At 38.6% G+C, this 12,147-nt stretch overlaps 1 protein-coding gene across 4 annotated transcripts; it reads left to right on the forward strand.

Moving 5' to 3' along the window:
• The first annotated feature begins 84 nt into the window (after window positions 1–84).
• ABHD13 (abhydrolase domain containing 13) lies at window positions 85–8,124 on the forward strand. 4 transcript variants are annotated; one of them, XM_055701875.1, is made up of 3 exons: window positions 85–219; window positions 1,852–1,887; window positions 6,902–8,124. In XM_055701875.1, exon 3 carries the CDS (start codon window positions 6,937–6,939, stop codon window positions 7,948–7,950), a length of 1,014 nt encoding a protein of 337 aa, XP_055557850.1. In that variant the 5' UTR covers window positions 85–219; window positions 1,852–1,887; window positions 6,902–6,936; the 3' UTR covers window positions 7,951–8,124. The 4 variants fall into 4 exon arrangements, with proteins under 4 accessions (XP_055557850.1, XP_055557851.1, XP_005440997.1 ...); XM_055701876.1 differs by lacking the exon at window positions 1,852–1,887 and having other exon boundaries at window positions 88–219; XM_005440940.4 differs by lacking the exon at window positions 85–219 and having other exon boundaries at window positions 1,833–1,887.
• Window positions 8,125–12,147: the final 4,023 nt, after the last annotated feature.

The following is a 12,147-nucleotide window of genomic DNA, read 5'->3' on the forward strand; positions in this document are numbered from 1 at the left end:
CTGCGCAGTTGCGGCGGCGGCGGGGAAGCGCTGGCGGAGCCGGGGTCGGGGGAAGGCGCGGAGGCAAGAGGAGGGCGGGCGGCCCTGACCCGGAAGCGGAAGCCGCTCCGGCGTGACTTCCTGCCTCGGAAGGAGCGGTGGTTGAAGTTGCGCGTCGGGGTGTGCGCTGGCCTGAGGCGCTGCCGGCGGCGGCCCCAGCCCCGCGGGAGGATGCGGCGGGTGGGTCTCGTCTCGCCCCGCTTCGGGCAGGCGCCGGCCCGCGGTGGGGTGCTGGGGTCGAGGGGGTTGCTGGGCCGGCCCGGCCCGGGCCCTGGAAGGCCGCGACGTGGCGGGCGGGGGCGGGAGCGGAGCGGGGCGGACGGCAGGCGTGGGTTAGCTGCGGTGTTTGGGATCTCGCCGTGCCTAAGTGCGGCTCGTCCCTGCGCAGGAGTGGCCGCGGGTGGGGGGCGGCTGCTGTGCTGGCCTGCCGGCACGTCTCCCGAGGAACGGCTGCATTGGCAGCGCCGTCAAAAGTTCCTTGAGGTGCTTTCCTGCCAAGCCCCGGCAGAGCTTTTGCACCTTCCAGCAAGACCTTGCGCTGGTGTTTCGTTTGTCTCCGCCGCCATGCGAAACAAGTTCTGCAAACCAGGATGCTCGTAGAAGATGGGGTGGATGTGAACTTTAATGTTGCTTAATGTCACAAGTGAATATATCGAAAAAGCTGAGCGGGATGTTTCTTTTTACGTAAAAATTTAACGTGCTTGGAAATTAGTATGTTTTAGGAGGCCACGCTTGCTAGAAAGCTAAGGCTCTAAAGTGATAACCGTTCTTGGTTTGTTGTTGTTTTGGTTTTCTGGCAAAGTACTGTCATAATTCGAGATGTGCTTGTAAGGTTCATTAAGATTGTTCATTTGGGAGAGGAAGTGTACAAAGTTAGGGGGAGAGTACTTTAAATTACAAGTATGTACTACTTGATTCAGAGAACTGTGGAAGTTTGCTGATTGAAATAAGTAGGACAGCTGAGCCAGAGCCCTTAAATGTGTGACACTTGAGTTGTTCTTAGCCTGCTTTTTCCTTGGTTAGGAGTAGCTACTTTGCTGTTTTATTTTATTTTTAATGAGAGTCTCTGCAAGATTTTAGTGCTGAGGAAGTGTGTGTTTTCCTGCCTTTCCTAAGCTTGAAGGCTTTCTTCCAGATTAGTTCCCCGTCTGAAACTACTTTTTTTACAGTTGAGGACTTAATATTTATACTTACAGAAGTCTTCTGAATAAATATGAGTAAATGTAAAGCTTCTGTTAACCTTGTCTGTGTCTGAAGGCAGTAGAGTTTATGGGAAGGAAGTGCAGAAGAAAGAAACTGTCTTAATAAGAAACGTGTTTCTCTGTGTTCCTAAGAAATACCTCTGTTCGTTTGAAAATGTGAAATCCAAAGGACAGCAGCAAGTGTTAAAACTAACTCTTGTGTTTCAAAGCTCTTCTAATGAGAAAGCAGCTGTTTCTTGGCACTAACTTCAAGGCTGCTCATACACTAAAAGTTAACTTTAAGGAGGCAATGTAAATCTCTCATAACTTTGTGCTGTGTATGTTTTATACTGTGTATTTTATGTATAGTCCAGGACACTTTGATGTGATTCTTGAACTTCACTAGAAGATGTTGTTCTCAAGTTTAACAGATGTTTCAAACAAGCTGAGCTTGATAGGAGGAGCACAAACTTGGTATGCACGGTTTCATCAGTAAAGTAGATGTAATTTCCAAGGGTGTTGGCAGTTAGCACTTCTTAATTTTCTTGTAGGTAGCTGAAGACAAACAGTAATTATGTGTGTAATTCAAAAGCAGTTTTACTCAAAGTTCATAAATGGAATTGTCTTTCAGGCAGAGATGAAGCCTGGGAAATCATCACATCCAAAGGTAAATGTTTTATAATGTATTAGTATATTAAAATAGCACTTTTTAATATTAAAAATTTTGACAAAGACAAAAAAATAAGACAGAATTTGTGGCGAGTAAAAGAGTAATTTCAACTGCCATTAAAAATGAATGAAAAATTGTTCCCAACTACTTTAAGTATGCAGTTGCGTGGTTTATGATCTTCAGTTGATAGTGATGTGAACTGTTTAAGAATAGCATTAGGGCACAGCAAAATATTATTATATGTCTTGATCATAAAGACTTCAGCTTTTTCCCTCAGCATTTTTGTTGTTATGAGTGATTTACGTTTTTCAGTAGCTACTTTATTGTGAGATTTGTCACTCACCTGATAAAACATAGAGCTCTGCAATAATTCCTGCACTGTGGATTCAGCAGTGGGAGATGTAAAATGTATAGATACAGATACGTGTGGACAGATCTACACATGTGTATATCCCTGTGGCGTAAAAGTAAAACTCATCACTTCCTAATTAAATTTCTGTTTTGAGAGGCAGTACAGTGCTGTGGCTGTGTAAACTGAACTGGTCTTTAATGGCCTTTAAGCCAAGGGTACAGCAGCAGTCTGTCTAAACCTGACTTTTGTTAGGTCTTACTGTTGAATTGGGATGCATTGTTGTTCTGTGTTAATGGTTTCCACAACAGAACTTTGTATTTCAACATTGTCTTCTACTTATTTCTAATGTTCACAAGCATCATCAACAAGGCACTTGTGAGAACCACCAGCATTCACAAAGGCTAACCTTAATAATACAGCATTTATCAGAGGGACAGGAGGAAATGTGAAGCAGGTAGATGCTAGAGGAAAAACCTCTGATCATATATGTGACTAAGAAAACATCATCTGTAAGGAGAATACAGAGGAACTGAGTTTATATAGTCTGGAGAAATTGAAGGTAGGTTACATATTTGAAAGTTAATAAGCATTGACGTAGAAGTGAAGAATTTAATTTACTAAGTCTCCCTTCCTGTTAAGTATTAGAAAACATTTTCTAGTACTAAGAGTAGCTAAGAACAAGAACAGCTTATGTAGGAGTTTCCATTAATGTAAGTTACTTAGGAAAACATCTACAAGATAAAACTATATGCTTCTGCTCTTAATGACTTGTGTATTTGTCACGGACATTGGCTTTCATGACAAGTTAAAAAACCAACAAACCAAAACCCCAAAATATCCCTTATGCTTGTTTTCAAACCCTCTAACTTAGTTTCAATAATCAGCGGTTATAAATACCGTTATGTTTATGCTGTAAAATGGATTGTCACTTCTTGTTATAGGAATACTTTGTCATTGGCGAAGTTATGATGACTGTTTGAAATATAGTGCTGCAATATAATGTTCTTTCAAAAAAAGGGGGTTTTTAGTAAAGCAAGGATGATTTTCAAGGGGTTAATGCAGGGCTCCTCAAACTTCTTAACCAGGGGGCCGGTGAGCGGATGCAGTGGCAGGCAGTCATCTGCGGCTGCTTGGTTCCCCGCCCCCACCCCAGCAGGGGTGGGTGGGTGAGGGGTTTCTGTAAATACTGGGGGCCAGATTGAGGACCCTTGGGGGCCGTATCTGGCCGGTGGGCCGTAGTTTCAGGACCCCTGGGTTAATGTGTTATCTAGGAGTTTTGAAAAGGAAATTTGTAGAGAAACCTTATTTCCCTGGCTGAAACAGAATTTCCACTAGCCTGGCACTGGCCAGCTTGCTGAGTTCCCTTGGTTCCAGTTGTCCCCATCTAATATATGGGTGATGCTTCATGCCATCTCTCTGTAGAGCTGTGATACTTCTGACAGTAGAAGGCAATATAACAGATAATACTGTTGAACAGTCAACCATTTAAAAAAGTAGTAGTAACTAGTCATATGACAAATTAATTAAAATACTGTCTTTTAGAAGATGTAAAGAGGTTCACACTTGTTGCCTTAACTGGAACATCAAGCAGTTACGGAGCAAGTCTGTAAGTGATTCTTGTAGTCTTGTCTAGAAAGAGAAACAAGTTTTTCCAGGTGGTGGGTCCAGTCTGTTTCTCAGGTTGACCAGCTCAGACATCAAAGTCTTAAATATGTTGTTCTCCTGTTCCTTCCCTATCCTCTCCCCCTTTCCCTGATTATTCTCACACCCTATTAATCACAAAAATTAAAGATACAGGAGGATTTCAATGCATGCTCTTCGTAATTCAACATAGGGGTTTTGCATCATCACGTTATATTGTAAAGTGTTTGAAAGGTTTTTAAGGTTCCAGCAGAACAGTAATGGGAAATGAATACCAATAAGAGATTTTTTTGTGTGTGTGTGTTTAGTCTTGCAGTATGTTGAGCAGTCTCAAATCTCATACCCTTTAAAAAGTGTTGAGGGGCACTTTATCGTTTACTGAAAATTACTGTATTAACTTACCCTTTTTATTTATAACCTTTACATGGGAATTTGGTTCTGTTTATATCGGTTTCCATTGTTCGCATCAAACAAGATAATGTTTGGAAGGCCTGCTACTTTGGGCTCCACAGAAAGCATGGTTTGTAGCTTTATTGAGGATGAGCTGGTACTGACTTGGTTTAGAGTTTCTTCTAGGCCTGTGTGTTTGAGAAACCGTTATTTTTCTTTCTAGTGATTTTTCAGTTAGTATTGGAAGCAAGTGGGGAAGAACATAGGAGAAACTCATATGTTCGTTCTCTAGCTAACAAATCTTGCAGTAAGATGCAAGTAAGAGACATGGTCTGATTCCAGCCTGGAGATGGACAGAACTAGTGAAGTTTCATGTAGCTGTGAAGAAAACATTAATAGTTATGTAGTTGTTCATTAGTGCCAAGTAGTCAGCTTTACTCATATATGTAGGTGAGTATGAAACGTTTGTGGCTGTGTAGTTTACCATTCCTGCTAACTACCATATGTTGAGTTCTAGTTGTAGGATGCATTGAGCCTGCCACTCCAGTAGCAAAGGGGTTTTATGTACCTGTGTGTATATTAGAAGTAATCATGCAGCAGAAGTATCTCATCATATAGCATTTTGATATTACCCTACTGAAACAAAAATAAAAGCAGTGCATAAGTGAAACTAACGGGGCTTATGAATTCAGCTGTAAGTATCAGCCTTCAAATAGTAATCCTTAGCGTATATGGGATAGCCATCTGCAAAACTTAATCACCTTAAGATTTTTATTACTACTTTGGGTTTTAGTAATTGTTTTTAATGATGGGTCTCTTATGAATGTCTTGTTTAGAAAGCATTTCTGGAGTCTCAGCAAAGTTTTGAATAGCATAGATAACAAGAGGCATAATAACACAGTAAAACCCAGTGTTCTTACACTCTGGAAATGTAATGCAGGAAATGTTTGTCAGCTTCGTTAGGAAGTTCTCTTACAAATTAAAGTACCTGCTTTATCTGTCTCTTAATTACTGTGACTTCTTTACTAGAGAAATGGATTAAAATAATTAAATTTTCATGTAGACAATATTTGTGCCTACTTGAATGTGGATATGGAACATGAGCTCATAAATAATACGAGAGAACACTATTGGGATACCTGCTGTTTAGACTCCTTTGTAAAACTAGTGAAATACATATTTTGGAGTAGATGCACTATATAATAGCTTATTTTCGTATTGCCTTTGGTTAATATGTGACAAGGTTTAACAGATTTCTGATTAATATCTAATTGTTGCATAAAATAATTGGAGATGGCAACTTTTCCTGGTCATCTTAGGGGCTTATCATATTTGTAGAGTGCAGAGGTTACCTTCTATCACTCGATCCTACAAAGATGGTTGCTGCAGTTACAGCCCTCTCCGGTAGTATTAGGCCATAGAGCTTAGTTTGGTGTGGGTCCTGTGACTTAACTGAATGCTTGGGTGCTTCTTACTGCACTCCATCATTTTAGGAGGTTATAACTTTGAGTATGTCTAAACCGTAATTATCATCTGCTATATAATTTAGAGTATTCTTAAACAAGTGAGCTTGTGTTGTCACTTCCAGGCGGTATGGTTATTCAACTTGGCGTTGACTGAATGTTTACTGTAGTTCTCATGTAGATTTGACAGTTTTTGCCTATTTCTATACAACACTTGAACCCAGCAGTGAATAATGAGATATTTTGTGTGTGCTGTCAGACATAACTATTTCTTATGGTGTGAAAGAAGATTTAACCCATTGTCAGTAACATCACTCTCCTCATCTTATGCTGCATGTATGTCATGAGTCTGTTTTCGTGTTTGGACTTTTCAGCAGTTGTGATTTTCATTGATCAGAGGATAATGCAGTTAGCTGACTGTTTTCAGTGGTCTTCTATGATGGTGCAATCTTTCGTTCAGCTGAAGATTTAATAAGGATTACCAATCTGATAGTGGAAAACTATCAGTATAAATAAGAACCAATCCAAATATAGAAAAACAGCTGTCGTGAGTGTAACTGCACTGTGGTATCTTACTCTAGAGAAGTCTTCTTCTGACCTGTTTGTGATGCTCTGTAATCGTGGTTGATAAAGATTCTGAAAGACGGCCAAGATACAGCAGATCTGGTATGCATTGTGAGCCTTCACTGGCTGCAGAGTGAAGTGCATAGGCTTATTGAGTGCTCCTCATGGTCTTAATCAGGAGTAACTTAAAAGTAAGGGCTATTTTTGTTTGTGTTCTCTGGATTCTAGAAATACGTACATGAGAAGTTTTGACAAACTGGTGATAACACTCTGTGTGGTTGTTCTGTTGGTTGGTAGTGAAGACTGGGGGAAAGCATATGGTCCCAATAAAAAAATTTCTAGTGCTGCTGGTGAACCTTGCCTGCTGAAGTAATGTAAATGGGATTTTGAAGAGCTCTAAAGCCTTTTCCTTATGATTGCCTTTCTGCTTGTTCTACAGAGTTGGATGGTTTCCAAAAAATCAGAGGGAGTTTACCACTAAGATTGATGTTTTTGCTTTAATGTATTGACTTGCCACTAATATTCTGCAAGTATGAATGCTTAAATCGCTTCCTTTTTCTTTCTCCTATATTTATACATGTATGTTTGGGGTTTTTTTCAGGATTTGCTTGGAGTAAAAGATCACTGACTTCTACAATGGAAAAGTCATGGATACTTTGGACCTTTGTTAAAAGATGGCTACTAGCTTTGGCTTCCTGGTCTTGGAGTCTCTGCCGCATTTGTCTTCTACCCTTGATAGTAACTTTTCACTTGTATGGAGGCATTATACTACTTATATTAATATTTGTATCAATAGCGGGTATATTATATAAATTCCAGGATGTGCTGCTTTACTTTCCTGAACAGCCCTCTTCATCACGCCTTTATGTTCCTATGCCTACTGGTATACCACATGAAAATATCTTCATCAAAACCAAAGATGGAGTTCTTCTCAATCTTATTCTGCTGAGATACACAGGGGACAATGCAGCATATTCTCCAACCATCATTTACTTTCATGGGAATGCAGGCAACATCGGCCACAGGTTGCCAAATGCTTTGTTAATGCTGGTAAACCTGAAAGTAAACTTAATTCTTGTCGATTATAGAGGGTATGGAAAAAGTGAAGGAGAAGCAAGTGAAGAAGGTTTGTACTTAGATTCTGAGGCTGTGTTAGACTATGTGATGACTCGATCTGATCTTGATAAAACAAAAATTTTTCTTTTTGGCCGTTCCTTGGGGGGAGCAGTAGCTATTCACTTAGCTTCTGAAAATTCCCATAGGATTTCTGCCATCGTGGTGGAGAACACCTTTCTTAGCATCCCATACATGGCCAGCACTTTGTTTTCTTTCTTTCCAATGAGGTATCTTCCTTTATGGTGCTACAAAAATAAATTTCTGTCCTACAGAAAAATCTCTCAGTGCAGAATGCCTTCTCTTTTCATCTCTGGGTTATCTGACCAGTTAATTCCACCAGTTATGATGAAGCAACTTTATGAATTATCCCCAGCTCGGACTAAGAGATTGGCGATATTTCCTGATGGAACTCATAATGACACTTGGCAGTGCCAGGGTTATTTCACTGCCCTTGAACAGTTCATCAAAGAAGTAATAAAGAGTCACTCCCCTGAAGAAATGGCGAAAACTTCATCTAATGTAACAATAATATAATTGATATTCTTCGTTGGAGTGGGGTGGGGGGAGTTCCTGCACTGTACCTTGATTTGTGTAAAGTGGTAAAAGAATGTCCATTTTTAAATGTATGTCATGTCTGTACTTGCCTAAAGGGTGAAATTAAACTTGGAAAGGTCTGATGCTTTATTAAAAAGTTCCAGATAACTTTTACATTTGTAGCATTGTAAATGATCCATTTTCCATCTTTCTTGTACTTTTTTGGTACCTCTGTCCATATATTCCATTTGTTTGATATGTGCAACGGATGCCATTAAAGGAACTTGCTACAAAAGTAGTACAGAATGTATTAGTTTAGAACAAGAGGAGGCTCTTCAGTATTTGCTGCTGTATGTGTGAGCTTTTTGGACAGTCATGGTTAGCACAATGATTTGTTGCTTCTCTTAGAGTTTATTTAAAGTGTGCCATGCATGAGATTAGTGTTCTATTCCTTGAAATTTGATATTATGCAAGGTGGGAAGTCTTCAATGTGCTAAATAATATAAAATAACATTAATGGTAGAGTATACTTACAGGTATACTATCCTGGGTTATTACTGTTTTTTATGGTTATGCACATATATATATATTTTTCAAACTACAACTGAAGAGGAAAAGACACTTTCCATGTTTTCATTTTACTGTTTGTGTTTTAATAGTGCCTGGAAAGTTGTATGTGCCTAAACATCATGGCTTCAGGATTTTGCCCAGGCAACTTCTTCGTAGGAAACAGAAGTAACCTTCAAAAAGAGCAACTGTGGTCTAAGCTCCTTTCCACCCCAAGCTCTCCTCACTAATGGACAGGCCAACTATTTGTTGGTATTAGTCTGCTTGTGCATTTGAGGTGGGATTTCCCAGGGCAGGGTGGGTGGTGTGATAAAGGAGTGTCATATAAGGTGAAAGTACATATTTGTGTTCAATTTTATTATTTTTTTTTAGGCTGGTGTAGTTAAATGTCTGTGCCCTTTTATTTATACCTCCAAAAGAAACAAATCCAAATAATTACCAGTGATCACATGATTAGAGCTTGGTGTATACAGTTGTTACAGTAAGGATAATAAAAATGAGCAGTGCATTAAATTTCATAGACCTAAGCTTAGTTAGTCTGAAAGACACATTTATTTTAAAACTCTTACTCATTTGCTTGCAAAATGTCTTTTGCAGTTCTGTTGCACCATATGGAAGTAGCCTAAGCATCAGCAGAAATTAGGCTCTTCAGCTCTGCTGAGATTTTTAAAGCCAGTATCACAGTTTCAGAGTCTGCAGTACTTAAACTGAGAGAGTTTGATTCAGACTGAATGTTGGGGTGGTTTTTGTTGTTGGGTTGGCTCGCTGGTTTTCAGTTTTAATAGTCCTTATCCTAGGTGGTCATATCAAAGTTGTATGCTGTTAGCTCAGTCTGTATTGGGTTATGTGGTTGTTTAAATCTCTTCTGCAGGTTTAATTTCTCATTTGCTGCAGCTGATAGTTTGCCTCTTCGAAATATTTTTTTTTATGGAAAGAACAAACTGTGGAAAAATCTTCCACACAATCTGTAAAATTGCCCTTTGGATTGAAATTTTAAAATAAACTTTTCTGCCATGTTGTCCTGATTCAGAAAAGCATCTCAGCACACACTTAAAATCTGTTTCCTGATGGACAGTGATATTTTAAGCTTGTGCTTAAGTTCTCTGGTTGAATAAAACTGCTTTCCTGAACTGGTGCCTTAATGGTTATGCCTCCTAATATTTACTACATGGAATTACAGGTCTTGTGTACCCATTGGTAATAGTTGTCAGCAATTTATAGATAGAGTAATGCATCTTTACTTAAATGTGATTTTTTTAAAAAAATATATTTATTTTTAAATAAATAGCTATATATATATACACCAGAAGTTGCTGTTTTCTTTGGTAAGTATCTTTTATCATACTACCACTAAGGTTTTAAGAGTTGACTGAAAAAGCTATAGACCTCTTCAGATCTATAGATCTAAAATCATTATAGATAGAGCATAGTTTTAAATCTGAGTGAAACCAAAATTGTTTCCTCAGCCTTCCATTGGCAATATTTTTTGAAGGGAAGCGGGTGGGGAAGGTATATTGATGAAGTTTGGCTAGGGAGGGTGGTGTTTATATAGCAGAAGGGAATTAATAGACAGCATTCCCTTTCCCAGGTGTAGTCTAAAATGACAATGTGAGCTGCTTGCATAGGTTGTTTCAGCTGTTTCACGTTGCTTTAGAATTAAGGTGGAGGGAGATAAATAAGTGTGCAAATACTGCTTCTCTAAAAATACGTTAATAAACACAAAGGAATAGATTACTTGTTGGAGACTGAAGAGAAGGTAAACATTTCAGAAGTTGTCATAATTTGCTGTTAAATAACTTTTCAGTATATAAAATGTTGATTTGTGAGGTAACGTGACTTTTTTTTTCCCCCCACTTACCACCACTCAACCCAGAATGCCCCCAGTATTGTGGGGCACTTGCATACAAATTAAGTATTCTTATTTGGGCATACAGTTGCAAAGCCAGATGTGTGGCATGAGATTATAGCATTCTGGAGCTCTTCACAGTGGACTATATCGAAACACTATTTTTGATTATCAAGCCATATCTTTTCACAATATTGTCTGCAAGACACAAAGATGAAACTTTGTCTGATTTTGCAAGTATTGGGTATGAAAGGACACAATTGTCATACATGCATCTTTTACAATAATGTGGTTTCTTCCACTTTCTACGTATGCACATTTTTACTTCTCCCTTAACGGGTTGGGCACATATGTTTGTGAATGAATGTTGCTATGCTCTTTCATTGCATTGGCTATGAAATCCACTGAAAGAAAATAGGAAGGAAATTTTTTTTTTTTTATGCAAATATTCTACTGCTGTGCAGACGATCTTTTAAGGCAGGAAAGAAGGGGGAAGAAACTTGTTCTGGCAAGTCAAGACTTGTTTTTATTTTACAATCTGTGTGATGGAAACCCGTCATTATCTGCTGCTAAAAAGTGAACTGCAAGCAACGTAGTAGTAATAACTTTTAATTGCCAAAAGGTATATTATGATATTGTTGCATTTATTCCACTTAATACTGTTATATGTTTTCCAGTAACAATTCTCCAGTTGTGTGTTGATGTTTCCCAAGTCTGTGTCCTGTGTGTGTGTACATATATATATATATATATAAATTTCTAGTTTGGGAAGAGGAAGTTGAGTTATTTTCACTGGTTTGTAAGAAAGCCTCTTGGTTTAAATATGCTCATTAAAGGAACTGCCTCTTTTATAAGAGGAACTTGTAAGTTAAAAAAAAAAAAAAAATGGGGGGGTCAGGAGTTGAACTGGAACAGCTGTAGCAGTAGCGTCCTTGTAAGGAAGCATCCAGTATAAGACCTTGTGTGCACACACATGTGTGGTTTTAATTGGTGGATGTACTTGAGGCTTCCTGCTAACCCAAGTTTACATTCCCAGTGTTTGTTTTTTAACTGAGAGAGATAAGCTATGCTTTTGTCTGAAGAAATGTTAGCTGGCGTAGCTGCCCTCATGTCCATTTCTCAGGTAAAATTAGAGCACAAATACATTTGGTAGGCTACGGACAATCTCAGTTGAAGGGCAGATGGATTAACTAATAATAGAAAATATGCATATCAGCATCTCTAAGCTAATCATTTGCATCACGTTGGATGTTCACGGTGAAGAATGCAAGGCTGAATTGAGAGTCCAAGGTATGGTCTCTTCTGTTAGCAAAAAGATGCAGACATACCTCCATTTGTATCTCATATTCTTGATAAGTACGTTTTTAATTTTGTTACTGACAAGTGATTTTGCTAGGGGCACTTCTGCCAAATATAAAATTGGTGCCTCTTGCATGTAGTGGGATCAGGCTGATGCATCCCATTAAGAATAATTTACAATGCCATCCTGCTTGTATAATTAGAGTAGAACCATGCAGAAGTGTAAATAAAGATAGTGTATTGAAGTTCTGAATAACACTTGTGTTTTGAATTAAGAAACAGTCATTGAATATATGATGCAAGCTTTTTATTTGACTTTAATATATAGTTAAAGCAAAAATGTCATAAAGTATTCTTAAGTTTTGTAGGCAGCGTAAATGTTACTGTATATGTGCGAATTGTGGCAAAGTTTTACATTCTCATTCTAGTCTGGTTTTTACAATAAAATTAATTTTACAAAAAACACTTTTCTATTTTTATGTACT

The sequence above is a fragment of the Falco cherrug genome, chromosome 2 (genome assembly GCF_023634085.1).
Source record: "Falco cherrug isolate bFalChe1 chromosome 2, bFalChe1.pri, whole genome shotgun sequence".
NCBI lineage: Eukaryota > Metazoa > Chordata > Aves > Falconiformes > Falconidae > Falco > Falco cherrug.